Source organism: Rhinatrema bivittatum, chromosome 4, assembly GCF_901001135.1.
Source record: "Rhinatrema bivittatum chromosome 4, aRhiBiv1.1, whole genome shotgun sequence".
Classification (NCBI taxonomy): Eukaryota; Metazoa; Chordata; class Amphibia; order Gymnophiona; family Rhinatrematidae; genus Rhinatrema; species Rhinatrema bivittatum.
The window spans coordinates 186,037,905-186,064,706 of NC_042618.1; the positions used below are offsets into that span (position 1 = coordinate 186,037,905).

The 26,802-nt window shown below is 46.8% G+C and overlaps 1 protein-coding gene across 13 annotated transcripts in view; it reads left to right on the plus strand.

Moving 5' to 3' along the window:
• Window positions 1–26,802, plus strand: part of BPTF (bromodomain PHD finger transcription factor) — a 278,159-nt gene that overhangs the window by 100,915 nt on the left and 150,442 nt on the right. For all 13 annotated transcript variants that reach the window (XM_029599363.1, XM_029599362.1, XM_029599352.1 and 10 more), the window contains exons 11-13: window positions 10,681–10,816; window positions 11,387–11,644; window positions 22,894–25,351. In XM_029599363.1, coding sequence (XP_029455223.1) covers window positions 10,681–10,816; window positions 11,387–11,644; window positions 22,894–25,351 — 2,852 coding nt within the window. The remainder of the gene's footprint in view (window positions 1–10,680; window positions 10,817–11,386; window positions 11,645–22,893; window positions 25,352–26,802) is intronic.

Genomic DNA, 26,802 nt, shown 5'->3' on the forward strand with positions numbered 1-26,802 from the left:
TATGGTTGCGAATTTACTTGATCCATCATCCTTGATCTGTCCAGTGTTCTGGTTTGGCTTTGATATGCTCGATACTGGGGATCTAGGAGGGTGCACCGGCTTATATACCAGCACCCTCCAAAGTTTACTCTGACTCCATCTGCTGGACGGGGGACATAACCCACCGTCTGGACTGATCCTTAGTACTACAGGAACGAAAATTAGCAGGTAAGAAGTAATTTTCTTATATTAAGTGTTATCCATTCATAACCACTAATATTTAATTATTTTGGCATGGAATGACTGGAGATCCTCCCGCATGGTTCCATATTTAGTGATGTCCTAGACCAGTGATTCTCAACCTTTTTTCCTGTCATGACTCATCTGATGGACAATGTTCATGTGTGACACACTGCTCATAACAGTCCACATCTGAACTAAAGTAAAAGCCTCAGTATTACTTTTATTGTTGAGAATGACCCAAGGGAAAGATAAGAGTACTCTTCCTGAACAGAAATTATACACTTCCCTGTATGTAAACCGGATGTAAACCGGATTGATTTGTATTGCATACAGGAATTCTGGTATATAAAAATTAAAAATAAATAAATAAATGTACCCGGATCAGTCCAGACTCCTGGGTTTTGCCTCCCCTCCAGCAGATGGAGACAGAGAAGTTTTAACGCACTCTGTCCTATACCTCTGAGGTGCCACCTAGAGTCTGTCAGGATTTCTCTGTCTCCAGCAGAGGTGGAGGTGCAATCCTTTGAGTCTGGCTTAGTTAAGATTGGTTTTGTTGGTTAGACAGTGTAGTTCTGTTTTTTTTTGGTACAATACTTATTTCTGTGTAAGATATTGGATTAAAAAAAAAAAAGTTGGATTGATCTTTTTAAGCCTCCCAGGGGGTTGTCAGGTCCTGGTGGGACCATCCTCCTGGGAGCAGAGGGTTGATGACCCTGTAACCTGCCCTGGCTGGCATCTGAGGGTGATACCGGGGGGGCCCAGATCACTCACACTCAGGGGGGAGACAAAGCTTCTAATTTAAAAAAAGAAAAGAGGACAGACAAATCGCCTGAGGTAAATTTTTACTTTTACTGATTCTCCCGGCTCTGTGTCCTCTTCGTGCCGCCCCCCCCCCTCGATTATCTCTTCAGCCTGCTCAGCTGTTCCTGTTTCGGAGCTCCCGGGTTATTTTTGGCCATTTCGTCACGCTGCGTGGTGCGGCCTGCAAGGCCTGCGGCAGCGTGTGCGGCTCTTTAGAGCCAGTCTGTGTTTCGACTGCCTCCCCGGGAGGGTGGCGGCCGATTCGGCCCGCGATGGCATTTCTAGAGGTCGCAGAGAGCCTGAGAGGCTCATCAGTCGCTGGCAGTCCTCTGACCCGTTTCTGCTTAGTGCGGGAACGGAAGCCCTATTGCTGACATTCAGGGAGCAGGCAGCTTTGAGGAGAGGAAATTCTCCTCCACCGCTTTACCCGCAGCCTGCGGCCTCCGGGGGGGAAGGGAAACTTGCAGGTGGATCGCACGCATTCATCGGAGGCGGACCCGGATGGTGATTCAGGCAGCTCTTCTTCGTCGTTCTCTGAATTTATTTTAAGGCTCCACAAGGCCTTTAAGGCCTGGAAGGTGGCTAAGAAGCATGGCAGCAAAGTCTCTCGGTCAGCCCCTCCGCCATTGGAGAGGGAGAGGGGTGCCATTTTCTCTCGTAAGCGCTCAAAGTCCTCACGGGAGACAGAGTCAATGAAATCCAAGCGGCCTCTTTGTTCTGTGGTGGCCCGGGGGACACTTCATCCTCAGACCAGTCGGATGCGGAGAAGACTCATCCACAGGATCCTACAGGTCCAGATATGGATCAGGAGGGTCAGCTGCAGTCTCCCAAACAGACAGGCTGTTGAGGGGGATGATCCGAAGGTAGTGCGCTTGTTTCTGTTCAGAAAGCTGCATTCTCTATCCCTTGCATGGCCACCAACCTTTTTTTTCTTCTGCTGTCACTTTTGGGCCCAGCAGGGGAAGATAGAATCAGTTGTCATTGGCCCAGAAGAGAGAGAATTGCCATTTCTTGGTGGGCTCCAGCAGGAATGGAGGACAAGAGCTGTGTCCTACTTGGCCCAGTGACTGAAGAAGTCTGCCTTGTGAACAGTAGAGCCTTGCAACCCTCCCCTGGCCCCAACACAATTAAAAATTATGCATTTATAATAGATTTTACCTGAAAAAATGACAAAAGTACTGTCTGAGGTGTAAAAAAAAATAAATCACAGCATATATATAATATTTACATGTACTGCTGTGGTGCCATCCAGAAAATTCTACAAAAAAGTAAAAGAAAAAAAGAAGACACTTGAAATCCATGTGGTATTAGGCCTATTGTAATGTGTTCAGTGTGGACTTAGCATGTAGAAAGCCATGAGCAAAAGTATTAAAACAATATAGTAAACCTCCATACCAAAACACTAACTGCCAGCACGCAAACAATAACAACCTTACCTGTGAAATGGCAATAGTGGCTAATATTACATCAACCCTAACCTGTGAAGTGGCAATAGTGCTAATATTACACCAGCACACCTCCTATTAGGAAAATAGAACAAGCCAGGCTACACAGAAACTACACACTGGCAGAATACCTCACCTTAGTCATACATGCAGAATACAGACAGACGCTCACCAAATACAAAATAAAAAGAACATAAGTGTAAATAGAAACATGCAGACAAAAACTGAACTGAAAACCACAAGAAGCAACACTCTATATTCAGTAGAACAATGGAAAAACAGAATCACCATTCCTCAGAAAAAAATCAAATAAAATCAAGAAATATAAAATCAATAGTAATAAAATCATACTAATTAAAAGAATATATATTTCATAACAGCTGAAGAATAGAATAATATCCAACAATTAAAAATTCATAAAAATGTTCCAAATACCAATGAAATGTTTGAAAACAGCAGGCACAAAAAAACAATAATTAAAAGCTGCTAATAATTAAAAAAAAAAAAAAAAAAAATTCCCTGCTTGATACCTAGGACCTTTTGATTTCCAGGTGCCCTGAGATTGTCTTGGATTAGCAAGAGGAAAGAAGTGGGGTTGTTGCTTATAAACTTTCTCCTCTCTCTCTCTATGTGCGCATGCACTCTCCCTCTCCTTCACTCACACAGGTTGTCTCTCTCATGCTTAGTCTCACACAGATGCACACCCACAGGTTGTGTCTCACTCTCGTGCTAAGTCTCACACACACACAGACAGTCTCACAAGCGCACACACTCACAGGCTGTCTCGCTCTTATGTGCTCATTCACACACATGCTGTTTCTCTTCTCCCAGAAGCACAAGTGATGGCAGCAGCTTCCGCCTGTCCTCCAACCCCTGTGGCCGACGGGACTCGTTCTTTTTCTTGGGGCCATAGAGGCTGAAACTGTGCCTCTTCAAATTTGGCTCGCACTGCTCCTTCTCAATCAGTCCCCGCACCTTTGTCTACTTATAACAGCAGCATGGCCTTTTGTTCCCGTGCAAGTCTGACTCACTTCCTCTTCCGGGCCCTGCCGATAAGGAGAGGCCAAACATCTTGCACAGTTCCCCACCCAGGTGTTCTTTCTAAGTGGCCACTTAATGCTGCAATCGGCTCTATTGATACTTTCCACCCGGGGTTGAAAATGATGACAGCCTGGGCAGAGGAGGAGATCTCTGCATTCTGCTGGAGCAGAGGGTGGGGAGGGAAGAGTAATCACACAAGCAGGAGACCAGGGAGCATGGTATTCTGGCCACGGAGGTGGCGACACAGTGGTGTATCGCAACATACCGGTTGAGAATCACTGTCCTAGATGACTGTCTTTTTCCATCAGTTCAGCCTTGATATTGGGAAGAATCCGCATCAACAGCATGTTTATTAAAATGAAGGTGGGGGAGAGGAAGTTAGGTTTTCCCTGTAGACTAGTATTAGGAATATTCAAGCAGTGGGAGATTCCAAGCAATGGTGGTAACTTAGGAGTGATGGGGGGATGGGTCAGTAAGTAATTTCAGTGGGTGTGGGATGTTTGGGCGTTTTCTTGGGAATTCTGAGGAGTGAGGAGTTTTGATGTTGAGAGAGCTGGTGAGAAGCAAATGTGGAGTTGTGGCTCTCACTGGACATGAGGCTGTCTTCCTCTTTTCCATTTCTGATGTGGAAGAAGAATCTGTGGGGATCCTGTGGTGCCCTGATTCCAAGATAGGTTCCTGAATTCCAGGGGTGAAGGAAGAAAAGGCCTTGCTAAGCAACTGGGTCACTCAACAGGTTGAGTGTTGACATTCTCGTGTGGGAGAAGAGGGTTTTCCTGGATTCCATGGGTTTCTAGAGGATAGGAAACCTTTGGGAGAACTAGGAAGGATACCCTAAGTCCTGTTCCTTGTATGTACCCGGATCAGTTCAGACGCCTGGGCCTGCCAGCAGGAGGAGACAGAGAAAAAACCTGCCTGAACCTGTTACATAAAGCCTAGTGCTACCTGCAGTTCCCCAGTATTTTCTCTGTCTCTAGCAGATGGCACAGGGTGCTCTACCTGTAGTTCTGCTAATTTTTCAGCTTTTAAAGTTTTTCTTTTGAGCCTTCCTCCCAGGGGGAGGGGGTTTAAATTTCTTTCTACGGATTCCTTGAGTCCTATCCTGTCCGGTAGAGGCAGACGGACCGGGGGTTGTTCCCTTTTGTGTGCCCATCTGTGCTCCCGTGGGGTCCAGATCCCTCCCTCATGAGGCCGCCCAGGCGGCTGCAGGCTCCCCAGGGATTTTTTCATTCCCTTTTACCTGAGACTGCCTGTTCCTTTTAGACAGGGTTTATCTCTGTGTATTTTCTATAAAGTTTAAAAAAAAAAAAAAAAAAAAGATTCACAGGCTGTTTTGTTTTTTGGCAGACGGCAGCACAGCTCTGAGGGTGACCTCCCCCCCCCTCCCCCACTAGTAAGGTCAGCTCCAGGGTGGGGCAGGTTGGGTTTTTTTTCTGTGTAGATCCTTTCTCCATGCTTTTTTAATTGCGGCAGTGTTTTTTCTTCCCTCCCTCAGGATGGCCCGTGGTACAATGTGCCGAGCCCGTGGCTTGGTGCAGTCGCGTTTAAATCGGGCCAGTCTCTTTGCGGCTTGCTGGGAGGGTGGGGCGGGCTCCTCCGGAGCCCCTCCACCGGCAAAACGGTGTCGTGCGTCTGGCAATTCAGGGGCTATTTTCGGCCGCAGCGCTATCTGGGGTACTGATTCCTCCTCCGAGGGTGCGGGAATGGCAGCCATCTTGGATTTTTTTGTGGCAGTTCCTGCACCATTGGGGAGGGTGGGGGAGGGTCCGCCTCCTTTATCCCTGGCCCATTCCGACTTCGGGGTTGGTCGGGGGGGGGGGGGGCCTGGAGGGGGTGGTTACCATGACTGGGCCTGGTGCTGCCACTAACTCTGAGTGTACTGGGGTTGTTAGGAGTTTTTCTCCAGAGTTTGTTTTACATTTGCACGAGGCCTATTTGGCCAGCAAACAGCCTGGATGTGGAGTCAGCCTTAATGCTGGCCGGACTCTGGGAAGTTCGCTGCCGGGCCTGGGACCTGCTTTGGGGGTCAGGCCTTCATTGCCCTCTGCTCAGCATTTTCAGACACCTCTGGCTCCAGGGTGTTCGGTCAGAGGGGGCCTTGGTGACTCTGGTGATGCTTCCGAGGAGCTGGACCCGGGGGTACCGGCAGGTCAGGAGGTGTCTGTGTCTGCGGATACGTTGCTGGGAGACCATCCTGAGGTCCCTAGTCTCGGTTCTGAGGATACTAAGGAGGTCTGCCTGTTCCGAAGGGAGGAATTAGAGGTGTTGCTGCTCTTAGCCTTTCAGGTGTTGGGCGTTAAGATGCCCCAGTGTGACCCAGTTTTGGAGGGAGAGGATCCAGTCTTGGACGGGGTAAGAGGACCCCCTGCTTCCTTCCCGTACTAAAGGCGGTTAAGAAGTTGGTGGAAGCTGAGTGGGGGATGCCTGATGCTTCGTTAAAGGTGGGGAGGGCCTTTGGGAAGCTCTACCCCCTCCCAGAAGAGGTCTTGGAGTGTTTTGTCCTTCCTAAGGTCGATGTGGCAGTGGCAGTGTCCGTAGTGACTAAGCAGACCACCATTCCCGTGGTGGGGTCCACGGCATTAAAAAATATGCAGGACCGGAAATTGGAGGTTCACCTCAAGTGGATCTTTGAGGTCTCGGCACTGGGTTTGCGTGCGGCAATTTGCTCAAGCTTTATGCAGCAGGCTTGTCTCCGTTGGGTGCAATAACTGCAGGATCTACTACCGAAGTTGGGAGAGCAAGTGGATAGTGTCAAGCCTATAGAGGCGGCGGTTGCATTTGGGGCAGATGCCCTCTATGATTTGGTACGTACGTCCTCCAGAGCTATGGCTTCAGTGGTCATGGCCAGACGGTTGTTGTGGTTGCGTAATTGGTCGGCGGACGTCTCCTCTAAGATGCAGTTAGGCTCTTTGCCGTTCAAGGGGCGTCTGTTGTTTGGGGACAACCTTGCGTAACTGATTCAGTCGCTTGGGGAGAATAAGCAGCTACAGTTACCGGAGGACTGGCCTAAAGCGAAGAGATTTTTTCAGACTCGTTCTCGTCTCCGTGCCAACAGGAGATCTCAGCCAATGCGGGCTCCCTCTGCTCCTCGGAGGTTTTTTCCTCCTAGGGGGCATTCTTGGGGGCAGTCCTTTCAAGGACCCCATAGGCTGTTTGAGGGTTCTGGAGGAGGATCTGCAGCTGGTAAGTCCTCACAATGAGGCAAGGCCGGTCCACTTCGTTGTTCCTATTATAGGAAGTCCCTTGACGCAGTTTTAAGATGAGTGGGCCAACATCACGCAGGATCAATGGGTTCTCAGTATAATAAGAGATGGCTATGTGTTAGAATTTGCTTGGTCTGTTTGGGATCTATTTCTAGTTTCTCCATGCGGACCGTGGCGCAAGCGGGAGGTGATGCAGGAGACCTTAGGCCGCCTTTAGGAATTGGAGGCGGTCATTCCAGTGCCCTTGGCAGAGCTCCGAAAGGGACGCTACTCCATTTATTTTGTGGTCCCAAAGAAAGGGGGGCATGTTTCGGCCCATTCTAGATTTGAAGAGAGTGAATACCGCCCTCAAAGTCCCCTGCCTCCGGATGGAGACCTTGCGTTCAGTGATAGCTGCAGTTCGCAAGGGGGAATTCCTGGCATCTCTGGACCTTACGTAAGCCTGTCTGCACATTCCAATTCACTCGGAGTCCCAACGTTTTCTTCGCTTCATGACCCTGGGACAGCATTTTCAGTTCAGGGTACTTCCTTTTAGAGATGTGCATTTGTTTTTGCCGAATTGGAAAATTTCAACGAAATTGTCCAATTCGGCATGTTTCGGGGAGCCTGAAAAACGATTGAATTTTTCCATTTTTTCACGAAAATTCGTTTTTTGGATTAGTGTGAGCTAACAAAATCTAACTGTTTTTGTTAGCGCGCACTAACTAAAAAAAAATGATTTTTCGCGGAAAAAAAAGACCCGAACCGCAAAAAAACGAGATGGTGGCCGAAAAACGAAGAACGACACAAACACAAAAAACAATTCATATCTCTACTTCCTTTCGGTCTGGCCACAGCCCCATGCACTTTCACCAAAGTGATGGTGGTGGTAGCGGCGGCGCTTCGGAAGGAAAGTCTCCTGGTACATCCGTATCTAGATGACTGGCTGATCAGGGCGAAATCGGCAGATCTATGTCAGCAGTTGATTTGCAGGGTTTTGAATGTTCTCCACTTTTCTCGGCTGGGTGATGAACACGGCCAAGTGTCATTTGTCCGTGACACAGTCCCTAATCTACCTGGGGGTGAGGTTCGACACCCGGTTAGGCAAAGTGTTTCTGTCGGAAGAAAGGGGTGCTATCTCTTCAGAAGGAAGTTCGGTTGTTGAAATTACGAATTCCCAGAGTATGGGATTACTTGCAGGTCTTAGGGTCCATGTCTTCAACCCTGGAGTTGGTTCCCTGGGCTTTTCTCCATTTGAGGCCATTGCAGAGGGCGCTTTTGGCGCGTTGGAAGCCGAGCTCAGAGGAATCTTACTTGCCTCTACCCCTGGAGGGAGAGGCCAGGGAGAGTCTAGCTTGGTGGCTTCATTCAGCCAACCTTCTCCGTGGAATGGACCTCGAGGTCCCGGATTGGGTGGTGATGACGACCGATGCCAGCCTTTCCGGCTGGGGGGCAGTTTGTGAGCCATTCCATCCAGGGCATTTGGTCTACGAAATAATCTACATGGTCTATTAACTGTCTGGAAACCAGAGCAGTGCGGCTTGCGTTGCGGGAACTCTTACCACTAGTGAAAGGGCATTCTGTCCGGATCCTGTTGAACAATGCAACAGCAGTGGCGTATATCAGTTGGCAGGGCAGTACCAGGAGTCAGGCGGTAGATCAGGAAGCACAGCTCTTGATGCATTGGGTGGAGGCCTATGTAGAGCGGATAGGGGTGTCTCACATAGCCAGCATCAAAAATGTCCAAGCGGATTTTCTCTGTCATACTCTCCTAGATCCAGGAGAGTGGGAGTTGGTGGATACCGCGATGCAGCTCATCCGAAGACGTTGGGGGTCTCCTCACGTAGATTTGATGTCAACTCATCTGAATGCCAAAGTGGTACGCTAGTTTAGTCGAAGGAGGCAGCCCGGGGCCCAAGGCATTGACACGCTGGTGCTGCCTTGCCAGCAGGGGGTTCTATTTTGTGTTCCCTCCTTGGCCTCTGGTCGGAAGTGTGTTGCATCGCATCGAGAGACATCACGGGGAAGTGATTCTGGTTGCGCTAGAGTGGCCTTAGCATCTGTGGTTTGCAGATCTCATCAACATGGCAGTAGACTGTGCGCTTCTTTTGGGACATCTCAAGGGTCTTCTCCGGCAGGGTCCCATATTTTCCGACCAGGTAGATCATTATTGTCTAGCAGCTTGGCTTTTGAGAGGCAGAGGTTAAGGAGTAAAGGATATCCGGAGTCGGTCGTAACAACTTTATTGTGGGCCAGGAGGCAATCTACTAATCTGGCTTACATTAGAGTCTGGCGGGTGTTCGAGTCCTGGTGTACTTTTCATGGGGTTATCACCCTTTGGTCTTCCATCCCTGAGATTTTCTCTTTTCTGCAGGAAGGTTTCGCTAAGGTTTTATCTCCAAGTTCCCTTAGAGTTCAAGTGGCGGCCTTGGGCTGTCTGTGGGTAAAGTTGGGGATTCTGCTATTTCAGCTCATCTGGATGTGACAAGGTTCCTCAGAGGAACCAGGAATTTGAGGTCTCCAGTTCGGAGAGTGTGTCCACCCTGGAACCTGAATCTCATTCTACGGGGTCTTTGTTCAGCGCTGTTTGAGCCTTTATGGAGGGCAACGCTGAAGGAATTGACTCTGAAGGTAGTTTTTCTGGTAGCGATCTGTTCAGCTAGGCGGATTTCGGAATTACAAGCTTTGTCCTGTTGGGATCCATTCCTCCAAATTTCAGATGCAGGGGTCTCATTGAGGACGGTACCTTCCTTTTTACTTAAGGTCAGATCCGTGTTTCATGTGAACCAGACGGTGGAGCTTCCTGCTTTTCCGGAAAGGGAGGAGTCTGCTCCCATTACGAGAAAACTCAAGAGATTAGATGTTCGTCGATCATCTTTTTGTTTTGTGGAGCGGCGCAAGCCAAGGGTCTAAAGCTTCCAAGGCTACTATAGCTCGCTGATTGAAGGAAGCTATAGGGTCCACTTACATTACTGCTGGCCGGCAGGTGCCGGAGGGCTTACGCGCTCATTCTACATGGTCTCATGTGACCTCCTTGGGCAGAGGCGCAACTCATATCTCCTCAGGAGATTTGCAGAGCTGCAACTTGGAAATCCTTACATACTTTTGTGCGACCCGATCGTCTGGATTTGGGGACGCCCTAGTTCTCCTTCTTTTGGTGAGAGTGTTCTGCGAGCGGGACTCTCCAGGCCCCACCCCATTTAGGGAACCTTTGGTACATCCCAGGCATCTGGACTGATCCAGGTATATACAGGGAAAGGAAAATTGGTTCTTACCTGCTAATTTCTGTAGTACCACAGATCAGTCCAGAACCCGCCCATTTTTTCCTGGAGGTGAAGAGTCGCTCGCTCAGCAGTAGTTTTGTCTTATGTGTACAGATTCATAGCAGCCTGTTTATAGGTTTTCATGTTGACAAAAAGTTTGAGGTTTGATTATTTTCTAGGGTTTCATTGTTTTGGGCATTGCAATTTTTTTGCTTGGGTACAGATCTATACTGGGGAACTGCAGGTGGCACTAGGCTTTATGTCGTAGGTTCAGGCAAGTTTTTTCTTTGTCTCCTCCTGCTGGCAGGGATGTATGAGCCCAGGCGTCTGGACTGATCCGTGGTACTACAGAAATTAGCAGGTAAGAACCAATTTTCCTTTCTGGTGCTCATGTGGTTTGAGAATTGACATTTTGTCTCATGGGATTAGCTGGATATATTATTGGATATAGACTGTCCTATTTTTTTGTACTCTGGACTTCCTATTTTGTATCTGCTGGATATTTTTGTTTTGGAATACAATACTTGGTGTGGACTGGTTTTGTGCTGTCCCTCACAGCATGAATCTGTGCATTTTCTAGATGCTGCACTGAGTTCTGTATTAGCAGTCTCTGAAGGTGACCCTCTTGTGAAGTCACCGTCAGAGACTGTTTATTATATGAATAATGAATGGAAAAAAATGAATGCATGCATATTATATAACAAGGTTAAACTTTATTTTTAACAGGTGTGGAAACAAAAAGGAGAGGAATACAGAGTGACTGGATATGGAGGGTGGAGTTGGATTAGTAAAACTCATGTTCACAGGTTTTTGCCTAGACTCCCTGGAAATACTAATGTGAATTACAGAAAAATGTTGGAAGGTAGGTCCTTGTCCTTTTCCTTGAAGTACTTGGGTTACTGAATTGATTGACCAGATAGCACCTTACTGAGGAATGCCAGGGCCAGTTCCTCAGTTCTAGCTCTTCAGAGTCTGGGAGTGGTTGTAGTCTAAAGAAGGGAGTGCCAACCACTGCATAGAAGCAACTTCTGCTGACCGGCTCAAAGGCAACACAGTACCAGGCTTCTGTTCTGTGTCTTTCAGCCAGAGCGGCACATTCCAAGAAAGCTGGAAGACCAGGCCTCACAATAAGTTAACTCGGCCAGAAACAATTGTATGAACCCAGTGGGGTGGGCTTATAAAGTGTTGCAGATTCTAAGGTCTCTGTTTTCTGTAGAAGCAGGAAGGTACTCTGTTTAGAAATATATAATTAAATAATATAAACCGTTTTCCCAATCATAAGGGTAGAATATCATGACAAACATCAGGCAGGGTTAGGTGAAGCATGAGTGAATGTGTGGCCTGGCTACTTTAATTTTTAGATGCCCCTAATTAGCGTTAATTTATACATTTTGAACTTCTTAGGCATTACTGTGAAATGTGTCTGTTCTAGTTAAAAGCAGTAATGATGCTGTTGAAAACCAATGTGAATCTGATAGAAGCAAAAGCCCAGCACAAGTGAAAATTGAGACGGAAACTGATTTTCAAGAGAAAAAAGCAAAAGATCCTGAGAAGTCGCAGAGGAAAGAGCAACCTGAAATGGAAACATCTGTTCGCTCAGAACAGAAAGACCAAGCAAAAGAAGAGAGCAGATGTGAAGAAAAGGAAGAGAGCATGGAAACAGAGGTGAATTGTACAGAGGACAAAAAAGGTATTGTGAGTTGCTAAAATAGGTTTTACATGGAAAATGCTGTTGTCTATATGGTTTTTCTGTATATATACTTGATATGTGGTCTGTCTGTACTTCATATGCATTTCACTTTTATGTATCTGATAAACCTACATATCTTTACTGTTTTGGTATGAATTGATTACAAGGTTCTGTGATCTGGGCCTTTGGACGCATTCATGCACAGGTATATCATGACCAATAACCAATATATCACTTCTGTATAGTGCTGCACATCTGTGGAGAAAGTGGGGCCTCTTTCTGGTATTTTTTTTTTTATGACTGTATCTAGTTTACACATGGAAGTTAAGTTTATTATTTTAATTAGACTGATAAAAAGTCCAATCCACAACTTGCAGCTTCACATAGCATTTTTTTTAACCCACTTGTTTTCTTCTCCTTTGGTATTCCATCTCAGTTGGAATGAGGGCCAGGATCTGATGCCATGAGCTTTCGTTTGCAGATTAATGGGGATTTTTTCTTTTTTTTTTAAATGTCCCCTCTCAACTTATTTTAGTGCACTTATTACAGCAACAGGCCAGGGGTTTAGCATGAGGGCTCTTTGGATACCTGCAACCATGGGCCCTGTCACGTAATGCCGCAGCGCCACCCCTAATACCCACGCAGGGTAACCCTGTGGCCACTTGGAGGGTTCTGCCAAGCACTGCACAGGCCCACCTGCGCACGTGCTGCTACACTGGCAACCTCTCACCCGGTCAAGAGGGTTTCTACTTGCCTCTGGGCAAGTTCCCCACTCGCAAGCTATCCCTTAGTGGTTTCTAGGGACACTGAGACCTTTCACAAGCAAGGACCACACAGTTCTTAGAAATACACCCACAAACCAAATATACACAATACCAGGATCAATAGTCAGTCCAAGACAGACAGAGATAACAAACTAATAAGTTTATTAAGTAAAAGTAAGAATAGTGAACGGATAAGTTTTAAATTACAAACAGAAATAGGTAATGCAATAAGGATTAAAAAGAAACTAGCTGAACACTTTTCACTATATTATTAGTGCCTGGGGAGGTCAGGGAAAGGCTGTCCTCAGGAGCTGAACAGAGCATCAGTGCAGAGATTTGCTCCCTCTGCACCCCCAGCTGAGACTGTAGAGTTCCAGAGCCCTCAGGGCGAGTTCTCTATCTCCAGGGCCAATCAGTGCACACAATATTACCTGAGCTTTCTGGCCAATGGCACTGCAGGCTGTTTCAGTGTCATGTGCACTCAGGGCTGTGGGGATGTGTTTGCTGATTAAAGCCAAGATAGCCTACAAAGCCTCTACTTGAACTACAGGCAGAGGTCAAACACCACCTGCAGGCCATCTCACAGGCAATGAGTTCTTTGGGGAAGAGTGTTACAGGGCAGAAAAATAAATAAAGCATGCAAAACCCCTATTCTCCTAGGACAAGCAGGATGGTAGTCCTCACACATGGGTGACAACATCGGATGGAGCCCTGCACGGAAAACTTATGTCAAAATTTCTGGAACTTTGACTAGGCACACTGAGCATGCCCTATACCACACGTCCATGTGGGGGTCCCTCTTCAGTCACTTTTTTTTCCCTCACGGAGCTTTCGCCTCGCGGTTAAGTGAACTCTTGGCTTTTTTCTTTAAAATTGCCTTTGGAAAACTTTTCACCAAATATTTTTCAGTTTTCACTTTCGACGCCAGGTCCCTCCTAATACCTCCTGTAGGCTCCTTAGGGTTTTCGGCGTTCCGGTTAAGTTTCTTTTCACAATCCTTCCCCTGTGGTGGAGGTGCCTTGGTGCCCACCAGCTTCGAAACCTGCTGTCGCCACTAACATTTTGTTACCTTTTTTTCATTTGTCATGGCCTCGACCGGTTATTGTCTATGCCCCCACTGCCTGAGGACCATGTCCATCACGGATCCCCCACAAGATATGTCCTCTGCCTGAGTGCATTTCATGACGTCTGGGGTTGCTGCATGTGCACCCAAATGACCCCTCAGGGACGACACACTTGACTCGATAAGATGGAGACACTCTTCGGGTCAAAGAAGCCTGAGCCAATGACGTCTGTAACGGCGGCATCTTCACTAATGAACCTGGAGTCTCATCAGTAGACTCCGCGCCATCGACATCGGTGGGGCCTTCATTTCAGTCGATGCCACTGGTGGATAGGGGCAATGGAGACTGGCTCCTATCTGTTTCTTCCAGGTAGAGGACGTTGGGTTCTTTATCATCTACCTTGGCACTGGGGAAGGACCAGGCCAAGCACCGAGGGAAGCCAAGGAAGCATCGGCACCGGTCACCTTCAATGCACTATGCTGAGCTTGGGGATGTGCCTGCTCATGCTGTGATGCTCCTGAAGTGACCCCGTGGAGAGGAGTGCCAATCCTTCTATGCCGGGGACCGTGACTGTCTCCAATGGTCCTGGTGCCAGTCACCAATCCACCTTGGGGATCTGAGGAAGATCTGGCCACCCCTCTTTCTTCCTAGTCAGTGTTTGCCTTGGCGACTTTTGAGGAGGAGCTGGAGTGATGAGGCCAGTTGGCGGTGAAACGAGTGCTGCAGGGCATCGGGCCTGTGGCACCAACGGTACTGATGCCGGCACTGTCCATTCTGGAACCGCTGCTGGAGCGGCTCAATGTGCTCATCGGTGATTTACCGACCCAGCTGACGTCGGTTCCCGGGATGCCACAAATGCCTTGCGAGTCACCGATGCTTCCCCCAACTGATAAGGTGGTCATTGCCGGTTTCTCAGAGGAAGCTCCACAGAGACCAGCAGGGATGCCGAGGCCTTTAGGCCCCTTCCTGCTTTGCCGGGGCCAGCACCGCTGCTACAGATGCCTGTGCCTGCCTCTGGACAAAAGCTGAAAACTTAGGGCCCCATCCCCTGTCAACTACGGTGAGGATGACAATTTGTATGACCCCTGGGGGGATGACATTGCCGATTCCTCCTCAGAGGACCCAGAAGGTCTCTTCCCAGGGCCACCATCTCCAGAGGAACGAAGGAAGTCTTCACCAGAGGACTTAACCTTCGCAAGCTTTGTGCAGGCGTTGGCCAAGGCCATCCCTTTTCAGTTATTGACAGAAGAGGATGCCAGGCACAAAATGCTGAAAAATCCTCCAGTTCTTGGAGGGCTCTTAAGGAGATTGTGGCGGTCCCGGTGCACAACATCCTTAAGGAGTTGCTGAGGATACGGGAACACCCCCTCACCGTACCTCCCGTGAACAGGAAGGCGGATGGGGTTTACCTCGTCCAGAAGGCTATTGGATTTGATAAGTGTCAGCTGCCGCACCAATTGGTGGTGGTTGAATCCGCCCTTAAAAAGGCCAAGTGCTCTAGGACCCACTGCTTGGCGCCCCTGGGGAAGAATCACAGGGCGATTGACGCTCTTGGGAAGAAAGTATTCCAGGGAGCCATGCTCATTGTCCGCATCACTTTCTACCAGCTCTACATGAGCCTGTACTCATACCTCTGGAAGCAGGTGCAGGAGGGCCTGGAGTGTGGAAAACAAGAGGTTCGTACAGCCTACGATGTCTTTGAAACGGCATTAAGAGTCTCTGCAGCGGGAATCAGTGACTGCAGAATGGCATGGCTGCGAGCCTTGGATCTCAGAATAGAGGTACAGGAAAGACTTGCTGACTTGCTATGTATGGGAGAGAATCTGTTCAGAGATAAGATGAGGGATGCGGTTGCCCAGTTACGGGACCATCGTGAGACCCTCCAATAACTCTCCACCAGCACTCCCGACCCATCCTCCTCAGCCAGGAGATTGGTGAAACAAGATCAGAGGAAGTCTGGAGAAGGTTTTCATGGGTAATGATTCAGATGAACTGAACCAAATCACGGTGAACCTAGAAGATGTGGTAGACCTGATTGACAAACTGAAGAGTAGTAAATCACCTGGATTGGATGGTATACACCCCAGAGTTCTGAAGGAACTAAAAAATGAAATTTCAGACCTATTAGTAAAAATTTGTAACCAGTCATTAAAATCATCCATTGTACCTGAAGATTGGAGGATAGCTAATGTAACCCCCATATTTAAAAAGGGCTCCAGGGGTGATCCGGGAAACTACAGACCGGTTAGCCTGACTTCAGTGCCAGGAAAAATAGTGGAAAGTATTCTAAACATCAAAATCACAGAACATATAGAAAGACATGGTTTAATGGAACAAAGTCAGCATGGCTTTACCCAGGGCAAGTCTTGCCTCACAAATCTGCTTCACTTTTTTGAAGGAGTTAATAAACATGTGGATAAAGGTGAACATGTAGATGTAGTGTACTTGGATACTGTTATGGATGGGCCTCGAAAGGCCTTGCATTCTGTTGAGAACGGGGGGTTTCGTGTGCCCATGGGCCTCAGCCCAACCCAGACCTTCCAGGCCGAGCCAAGAGTTGACGGTGGCTCCGCATGGCTGACTGTCTACCCTCCGCCAGGCCGGCAAGCTCCCATGGCCAACATCCGAGGATGTTGGAAGTTGAATGGTCCTCCGACCATTCCGAGCCCTTTTGGACCTGCTGCGAGCAGCAGGCCTGGCTTGAGGTTGAGGGCAGACAGACCTTGACACGGAGACAAGAAGATTGATGCAACGGCATCACATGGCTCGAAGACTTGGGTTGAAGACATGACACCAGGACTATGAAGACATGACACCAGGATCGATGCAACGGCATCGCAGACGAGACTTGACGCCAAAGCTGATGCGAAGACATCACGGACCAGTGGTCGATGCGACGGCATCAGAAACATGACGCTGAAGTACAGACACGAGGAACTTGGAATCCAGACGAGACGAGAAGCAAGGAAGGCGGACATTGGCACTGTCTCTCAGGGCGCCCTACTCAGGCCACCCGCGGGACTGAGTTGCGGACCACCCTGCCCCACTGCGCGCCCTACACAGCCCTTGCAGACTGGTCACGGACCACGAGGAGAACGGGACAGCGCAGACATGACGGCTCAGGAGCACAGGACAACCGTCCACCAGCAGGCTAGTCCACTCAGGAGTTCTTCATCTGAGGGACCCCCGGCCTACTGGACCAGAAGGCTCGAGAGCAAAGACGGGTCAGAGGAACGAACATCGAGGGAAGGCAGGAACACCAGGACGTAGAAGATCAAGACACCAGGACACCTGGACGAGGACCTCAGGCACGAAGACATGACATGGCATGACGAGAAGACATCACAAGATGAGGAGCTCCACAAGACAAGAAGACCTTACAAAGGCTCTGGCAGGCAGGAGCCTCCAGAGTGAAGACACCACGATGCAAGGCACTGGACAACTGATGGAGCAGTCCTTTATAGGGCTGGTACAGGAAACAGTCACCAAGGTGGGCCCAAAACCCTTCCTGTGTCTGGCCCTTTAAATGTTGAAGGAAGACACGGCCGCGCACTTAGGACAGAGCAGGAAGCTGTGCAGGACCGCGGACAGCGGCCTGCACTGACGTAGTCGCGTAGGAAGAAGCAGGACTGGCCTGGGACGCAGGCCCAACGTGAGCAGCGGCTCCAGCCGCCACTCCAGCCCGGGGCTTTTGCGGCCTCCAGCTGCGAAGATGTAAACAGCGTCGGGGGCGATCCCAGCCACGAAGAAAGCAGCAAAGGTCGCGGCTCCGGCCACGGCGAAGAGGAGACTCCAGAGCGGCCTCCAGGCCGCATGGGAAGGCAGACGATGGCACCCTGCCGCGTCGGCTGAAGACACAGCGTGGGTAAGTGAGCCTGCCCGCGGGGAAACCCGCGGGCAGAGTTCATAACAGATTTTCAGAAGGCATTTGACAAAGTTCCTCATGAGAGGCTTCTAGGAAAAATAAAAAGTCGTGGGATAGGTGGCGATGTCCTTTCGTGGATTGCAAACTGGCTAAAAGACAGGAAACAGAGAGTAGGATTAAATGGACAATTTTCTCAGTGGAAGGGTGTGGGCAGTGGAGTGCCTCAGGGATCTGTATTGGGACCCTTTCTTTTCAATATATTTATAAATGATCTGGAAAGAAATATGACAAGTGAGATAATCAAATTTGCAGATGATACAAAATTGTTCAGGGTAGTTAAATCACAAACAGATTGTGATAAATTGCAGGAAAACCTTGTGAGGCTGGAAAATTGGGCACCTAAATGGCAGATGAAGTTTAATGTGAATAAGTGCAAGGTGATGCATATAGGGAAAAATAACCCATGCTATAGTTACACAATGTTAGGTTCCATATTAGGTGCTACTACCCAAGAAAGAGATCTAGGCGTCATAGTGGATAACACATTGAAATCGTCGGTTCACTGTGCTGCGGCAGTCAAAAAAGCAAACAGAATGTTGAGAATTATTAGAAAAGGAATGGTGAATAAAACGGAAAATGTCATCATGCCTCTGTATCGCTCCATGGTGAGACCGCGCCTTGAATACTGTGTACAATTCTGGTCGCCGCATCTCAAAAAAGATATAATTGCGATGGAGAAGGTATAGAGAAGGGCGACCAAAATGATAAGGGAACAGCTACCCTATGAGGAAAGACTAAAGAGGTTAGGACTTTTCAACTTGGAGAAGAGACAGCTGAGGGGGGGGGGGAGATATGATAGAGGTGTTTAAAATCATGAGAGGGGTAGATGTGAATCGGTTTTTTACTCTTTCGGATAATAGACTAGGGGGCACTCCATGAAGTTAGCATGTGGCACATTTAAAACTAATCGGAGAAAGTTCTTTTTTACTCAACGCACAATTAAACTCTGGAATTTGTTGCCAGAGGATGTGGTTAGTGCAGTTAGTATAGCTGTGTTTAAAAAAGGATTGGATAAGTTCTTGGAGGAGAAGTCCATTACCTGCTATTAAGTTGACTTAGATAATAACCACTGCTATTACTAGCAACGGTAACATGGAATAGACTTAGTTTTTGGGTACTTGCCAGGTTCTTATGGCCTGGATTGGCCACTGTTGGAAACAGGATGCTGAGCTTGATGGACCCTTGTTCTGACCCAGTATGGCATGTTCTTATGTTCCTATCACGAGAGGAAGAACTATCCTCCAGCCCCTCATTCTCATTCACAGCGTGTGCACTCCCACAGCCTTCCCAGTCAGCAGAGAGCTCCCAAGCACCAACCGGTGCCTCTGTCAAATCCTGGGACAGAGTTTTGACTGGATTGAAGGGAACATAAGCCAACCACCTGTATCCGAGACGCAGGATATCCCGGTTGGGAGCAGGCTGCGATTCTCTGTGGAGCGGTGGCCCAGTATAACCATAGACCAGCGGGTGCTGTCTATCATGGGTACCAAATAAACCTAGTGGGTATCCTGCCAAATTGCCCTTCATGCCTGTTTTGGGGGCCAATAGTGCATCAGGAGGTACTGATAAGGGAGCACTCTGCCCTCTTAACAGCCAGAGAGGTCTAACTTGTCCCACCAAGGCAAAGAGAGCAGAGATTCTACTCCAGGTACTTCTTGATTCCAAAGTGAACAGGAGGACTCCATCCTATCTTAAACCTGAGGGCCTTGAACAAGTTTCTAAAAAGAGAAGTTCAAGATGATTTCCTAGGGCACCTTGATTCCCCTCTTACAAAAAGAGGACAGGTTCTGCTCCCTCGATGTGAAGGACACGTACACTCTCACATCAAGATCTTTCCAAGTCACAGGAAGTATCTCAGATTTGTGGTGGGGAAAGCAGCACTTCCAGTACAGTGTGTTGACATGTGGGGCTGACGCTGGCCCAAATGGCTTCACAAAATGCCTGGCCATGGTGGGGGGGTGCACCTCCGCAAGCATGGGAGTGCATGTTTTCCTTTATCTGGACGATTGGCTGGTCAAGAACACATCTCGGGCAGGAGCCACTTGGTCCATGCACTTGACCATTCGGGTGTTAGAGTCACTAGGGTTTGTCATCAATTACCCGAAGTCCCATCTCATCCCGTCACCTCAGTTGGACTTTATAGGAGCCCTGCTAGACAAGGCTCAGGTGAAAGCCTTCCTGACATGTTCCAGGGTGGTCACCTTGATGTCCATACCAGCAGTGATTCAACAGAGCCAGCAGGTGTCAGCTCGTCACATGTTGAGGCTGTTGGGCCACATGGCTGCAACTGTTCATGTTACTCCCTTGGCACGTTTGCACATGCGCAGAGCCCAGCAGACCCTGAGGTCGCAGTGACATTAGACCATGCAGAGCCTTCAGGATCGCATCCGAATCACCCTATCTCTACGGGACTCTTTGTTCTGGTGACAGGTACTTTCAAATTTGGAGCGGGGAATATTCTTCCAAAGTCTCCCTACCCAAATTGTTCTAACCATGGATGTGTCCACCCTGGGGTGGGGTGCTCATGTAGAGGGACTTCTCACCTAGGGCCTCTAGTCCACCCAGGAAACATGTCAAATCAATTTCCTGGAGTTCCAGGTGATCAGGTATGTGCTGTGGACTTTCAGAGATTGGCTGTCAAGCAAAGTTGTCCTGATGCAAACAGACAACCCAAGTAGCTATGTGGTATGTCAACAAGCAGAGAGGCATGGGATCGTACCTGTGTCAGATCTGTCCTGGTCCCTGTCCCACGGGATGTTGTTCAGGGCCATGTATCTGGCTGGAATGGAGAATGTGATATCGGACAGACTGAGTCGTGCCTTTAGATCCCACAAGTGGTCCCTGGATCAGGGGATGGTGAATGAGATCTTTCACCTCTGGGGAGCCCAGATATGGATCTATTCACGTCCACCTGCAACAGAAAGATGACTCAGTTCTGCTCCCTGTATAGGACAGATGGCAAACAAGCCCCAGACACCTTTGCCTACCATTGGGGCATGGGTCTTCTGTATGCATATCCTCTGATTCCCTTAGTGGCGAAAACTCTCTTGAAGCTTCGCAAGGACAAGTGGACTATGATTCCCATAGCCCTTCATTGGCCGAGACAGATCTGGTTTGCACTCCTCCGGGAGTTGTCCATTCGGAAACTGATTAGTCTGGGGACTTCCCTAGAGCTCATCACGCGAGACCGAGGCAGGTTGCGGCTTCCCAACCTGCAGGCTCTGTCGCTCAGCCTGGATGTTGAGAGGTTAACTCTGCAACTGCTCGATCTCTCAGAGGAATGTGTCTTGGGACTTGGTGACTTCCAGAAAGTCTTCCGCTAGAAAGGCTCCTCCACTACAGACTGAAGTGGAGGAGGTTTTCCGTGTGGTGTGAGCAGGAGGCCCTGGATCCGTTCTCCTGCCCCACACAAAAACTGCTTGATTACCTTCTACACCTATCTGAGGCTGGCTTGAAAACCAACTCCGTTAGAGTTCATCTGAGAACAATTGGCGCATACCACATGATGCAGATGGTACGCCCATCTCTGTACAAACTACAGTTGTACATTTCATTCAGGGCCTGCTTCAATTAAAGCCTCCCCTATGGCCTCCTGCTGTGTCTTGGGACCTCAACATGGTGCTAGCTCAGCTGATGAAAGCTCCCTTTGAGCCGCTGCACTCCTGTGACCTGAAGTACCTGACCTGGAAGGTCATAATTTTGGTGGCAGTCACTTCAGTGTGCAGGGTCAGCGAGCTCCAGGCCTTAGTGACTTAGCCACCTTACACTAAGTTTTTTCATGACGGCGTACATACGCAAGACCACTCTAAGTTCCTGCCTAAGGTGATGATGGATTTCTATCTTAACTAGTCAATTGTCCTGCCAATATTCTTTCCCAGGCCCCTTTTGTACCAAGATGAATGAGCACTGCAAGAGAGCCTTTGCCTTCTAGCAGGAGAGGACAGAAGTCCATAGACAGTCCACCCAACTTTTTATTTCTTTTGATAGGAATAGGCTGGGAGTTGCCATTGCCAAACAGACCCTATCCAGTTGGCTAGCAGGTTGCATCTTCTTCTGTTATGCCCAGGTGAGATTACAACTTGGGGGTCATAATCCAGGCTCATTCTGTCAGAGCCATGGCAACATCTGTGGCTCACTTGCGAGCAGTTCCCATGGAGGAGATCTGCAAGGCTGCAATGTGGAGTTCTCGCCACACATTCACATTCCATTACTGTCTGGCCAAAAATGGCCAACATGATAATAGGTTCGGCCAGTCTGTCCTTGGGAGTCTTTGAGGTGTAGAACCCAACTGTCTCTGCCTAGAGCTCATTATTTGTGTTCAGGCTGTCTCCTCCTCTGTTACCAAGTGCGCACTGTGGTTGTGCCTGTTGGCACCTGGTTAGTGTCTGATGGTATCTTTTTGTGTTGGGGAGTAGCCTGTAGCTAGGGATTCACCCATGTGTGAGGACTACCATCCTGCTTGTCCTAGGAGAAAGCGCAGTTGCTTACCTATAACGGGTATTCTCCTGGGAAAGCAGGATGTTAGTCCTCATGAAACCTGCCCACCACCCCACGGAGTTGGGTTTCTCCTTAAAATTATATATAAATGAAAAGGTTATAAGACTGAAGAGGGACACCGCGTGGACACATGGTATAGGGCATTCTCAGTGTACCTAGTCAAAGTTCCAGAAACTTTGATATAAGTTTTCTGTGCCAGGCTCCATCTGATGATGTCACCCATGTGAGAAGACTATCATCCTGCTGTCCTAGGAGAAACACCCCTTACAGGTAAGCAATTCTGCTTTTTGCCACATGCCCTAAATCTGGCCACTTGATGTTGCTATTACACAGCATTTGACTTCTGCACCACCGCCCTATCCATCTAGGGGCTGTGAATGCTGCCTTTGTAGCACCCCTAACCTCAGCCGACCCAGGGAGTGGAAGACCTGACTGAGATTGAAGATTGGTCCTTCCACATTGCAGTGCTCAGCACATCATCTGAGCTACCAGGCTGGCTCCAACATAATCAAGTATTTGAAAAAAAATTATCACCATGTTTACAAATAAAACTAATTAGAAAATGGAATATTTGACTCAGTCAGATTTGGGAGCTCACTGGAGATGGAAACAAGCAGCAATAGCCTTCAAGAGAAAAGAAGAATGAGAATCTGTACCGGCATTACATTTCCAACCTGTAATAAAGCAGTGTGGTTATTGTGTTAGCCTTGTTCAATGTACAGACGATTGAGAGGGTAGCTGCTGGAAACTAGACAAGGAATGTATTAAGATAGTGTAACTTATAGGTAGCAACTTCCATTAAGTCTTTTTTGTTTAATCTTTATTTCTGTGCATTTTGTGATGGTGACAGGCATAAGTGGCCTTACTTATCATTAGATGCCCAAGCTGTATTGGCATGGACATCTTTCTTGTAGTAGCATCTGCTTTTGCATGCATTGTTGCTGAAATATTTCCTCTGGTGTTCCTGAAAAAGCCATTGATGAATTCTCTTGTTGACAGGAGAAAAAGAAAAGGTTAACAATGAAAATGAGAAGCTCATCAAGGAAGAGCTGATGGATGTGGAAGAAATAAAAACAGAGTTATCTTCAAAAAATGCAGAAGAACCATCAGAAGTAGATTTAATCAATGTGAGTGAGGGCTTTCAGCAGAGGACTTGGTACAAAAAGAAAGTAAGAACATCTAAATTAGATGGACTGCTTGAAAGGAGAATTAAACAGTTTACACTGGAAGAAAAACAACGGCTTGAAAAATTGAAACTAGAGGCTACTGTTAAACAGGTAGACAAGGTATCTGCAATCCCAAAGGGAAGCATAGATGAACTGTTTTCCTTAACAAAAACAAAGGATGGAAACAGAGTTGGTTTACATAATCAAGATAAGGTAGATTCTTCCATTAAGAATAAGGTGGAAGATACCAGTCAAAGTTTATGTGATGGCAGCCTCTCCTCTACTAAACTCAGTGAAACTGTCCAGACGTTCTCACCTTGCACAAATAAACTTTCAAAAATTGATGGCCACATGTCTAATGAAGCTTTGTCTTTGGGCACAGATCAAAGCCCTAAGAAAGCAAGCTCAGGTGAGAATGACGCAGATAGCCCATTATTAACTGAGAGTAATGTTCTGCTTCCCCAAGAAGATGAAGAACAGAAGCCTATAGAGAACCGAGAGAACACTAATCGTAAGGAAAACAATATAGAGGAAGTAAATGACTGTAACATATCTGAGGGTAAGAATGAAATTCCCATTGAACACATCGTGTCTAATAGTATGTTAGTTTCTCATACCGATTGCGGGCAGCCCTTACAGCCTAAGGTAACTGAAAGCAGCAGTGATCAAGATGTTACAGATACCACTGCACAAGCAGCATCAGATGAAAAAGCTGAAAAGCAAAGTAGTGACTTAAAAAGGAATTTTAGTTTGAGAAGCGATACTGAACCAGTGTCTGAAAAAGAAAATGAGGTGCAAGAGACACTTCCTCTGAAAGATAATAAGAACTCTGGAAATAAAATTGTATTTAATCAAAAACATATCGTTGAAGGTCAGACACCACTAAAATCTGAGCCACTTGTGCAAATAACATCTATGAACGAAGATCCTGATCAACTGGCCAAGGAAGCCTTGAGTAATGATTTGTTGAACTCTAAGATACTTGAAACCAATGGTGAAAAAAAACGAGAGCCAAAGATAGAAGAGAATTCAACAAATAAACGTCTGATAAATTTTGCAGGGGTTAATAGCAAAAGTGGAAAAACTGAAGGCAAAGTAGATAAAAAGAACCCAGACACGTTACAAGTTAACGGGAAAGATAAATTGAAATTATTAGCACAAGATGGTTGTTTAATAGATCTGTGTGAGGCAAAGGTAGGGATGACTATTGAACCTAAGCTTAACAACATTAATAAAGTCCTGAATGAAAATGAAATTAAACCATTGGTACAGAGAGAAGCTGCTGTAAAGCCACTCATGAATGGAGACCTTACCATGGATGCTATCAGCGGTAAAAGTAATTCAGATTCAAAATTGGGCAAACAGAATCCTGCAGAAGATGATGATGGTGTTCATTCGAAAGGTAATGAAGAGAACTCTCTGCTCTCAGGTAAAGTATCACCATGCATCCTAAATGCTAAAGAGAAACTGCAGTCCACTGAAGAACCCAACTCTTTTGAAGTTACGTCACACTTAACATCAAAGTCTTTGTGTAAAGAGAACCGTGTAATTAGTGAGGAAGAACAGATGGAAACTGAAATGTCACAAGTCCAGAAAGCAGCTCCCTCACCTGTAACATCTGGAGAGGAATCCAGTTTGAGCAGTGACTTTACAGATCAGAATGGCCTGCTTACAGAAAGTAAAATTGAAAATATCAATGGAGAAACTAAAATAAAAGCAGTTGTTACCAAGGTGACCACCACTACAACTTCGACTGTTTCTACAGAGTCAAAAACTGTTGTTCAGATATCCGAACTATCGTCATTGCAAAAGGACAAAGAAACAGTGATGTCCTCTTTGGAAAACTCTGCTATTTCAACTGTGACTACCACTACCACCACAGTAACTAAGGTTACCACACCAGTTACAAACAGTAACACTGACATGTTCTCTGTAAAAGAACAAAGTAAAACACTGGTTACTACAACTGTGACGGATTCTTTGACTACGTCAGTGGCAACATTGGTGGCATCCATGACTGTGAGTAAAGAATACTCCACGAAAGACCGAGTAAAGCTGCTGAAGTTTTCAAGACCTAAAAAGTCACGTTCTGGAACTGCCCTACCCTCCTATCGAAAATTCATTACCAGAAGTAGCAAGAAAAGCATCTTTGTGTTGCCCAATGATGACTTAAAGAAATTATCTCGAAGAGCAGGGATCAAAGAGGTTCCTGGCTTCAGTTACAGTGCAAAACCTGCCCTGGATATCTGGCCCTATCCTTCCCCAAGACCAACATTTGGTATCTCATGGAGGTATGTGGTGTTCATTTGTATTTTTAAAAAATTTGCTACAGGGCATAAAATAGTGTATGTGTATGAGGTTGGAAGGATCAAGTAGCGCTTAAATTTCAAATTACGTACTGGCATGCTTCCAGACAAAACAAATCCAGTTGCATTAGGTTTCTCTCTCCCTGCTTTCCTTACTTCATTATTGTATCCCTTACTTTTCATACCTCTTCACCAACTACAGTAGTCTACTTTGGAAAACCCTTTCCTGACACACATACCTATTCTTTACCACAGAACTTTATGCTTCAGCTGGTTTATACGTTAAGAATTTTGCATTCGTGTTTTATTATCCATTTCTGCAGCAGATCTGAAGCACAATTAAGTTTCATGTTCCCCTCTATCTCAAACATTTTAGTGTTTATGGTCAAATGTTTTATAGTGGATGTCTGAGTACAGTGGAAGTACCTTAAAGTAGGTTTCCTGATGTCCCATTTCCACCCATTATATTTTAGTTTAGCTAAAATCCTGCTGTAGTGTTTTATATTGTAATACATTTGATAATAATGCATGCTTGTAAACCACACTGATTTATAACATAAATATACCAGATAAATTTCCTGTAAAGGTGAAAAATCAAGGGGCAATGCAAGGTAATTTAAAGGACAAATTGTGCATCTCTTGTTAGATTTTGAACCAAAAAAAATGTGCAAGAAAATAAAATGATTCATAATTACATAGGACTGAGAAGTTGATATGTGAATGTCTTTAAACTTTGTTTCATGTAGCAAGTATATATGTAATGTTCTTGTGGTATTTCTCACACAGATCAGTGAAGAACTATATTTTTCTCCATGGACAAGCACAACAAATAGCCATACAAGATGGGTGATGTCGTCTGTGCCGTCAGGTTGATTTTTTTCTCTCATAGCTCAGAAAATTTAATTTTGTCTTCTGAGCATGTACAGGACTTCCCACACTAGCATCCTTGGGCGTTTTTCTGCCTCAGTCTGTTTTCATCTGCTCAGCAAACAGTCAGATAAACTTCTTCTCAGCATTACCACATCAAACATAAAGATGTTAACAGAAAAGTCTCTTCTGAAAGTAAAGGGAAGATGCCATGTTTTTAAAAAAAAAAAAATAAAATAAAAAAAATTTGTGAGTACAAAATGACCATTTTGCATTTACATTCGTTATGCCTTAAATGCCTCAGGCCAGACCATGATAAAACTAACTGGCTCCTGTGGACAAATGTCCCTGAGGGCATTGGCTTACAGAGAACTCCACCTTAAATACGAGCAACCAAGTTCATTTGATTGAAGTAATGCAATAAAACTCCTAAAATCAAATTCCTCAGATCATAAAGAAAAACATAGGCGCTGTCAGTCGCCAAAGCAGAAAGATCCCATCGAGGAACCATTAGCTCCAAAACATCAAAGAGGCATAACAATGAATCTATGTCAAAAAGTCAGAACCAA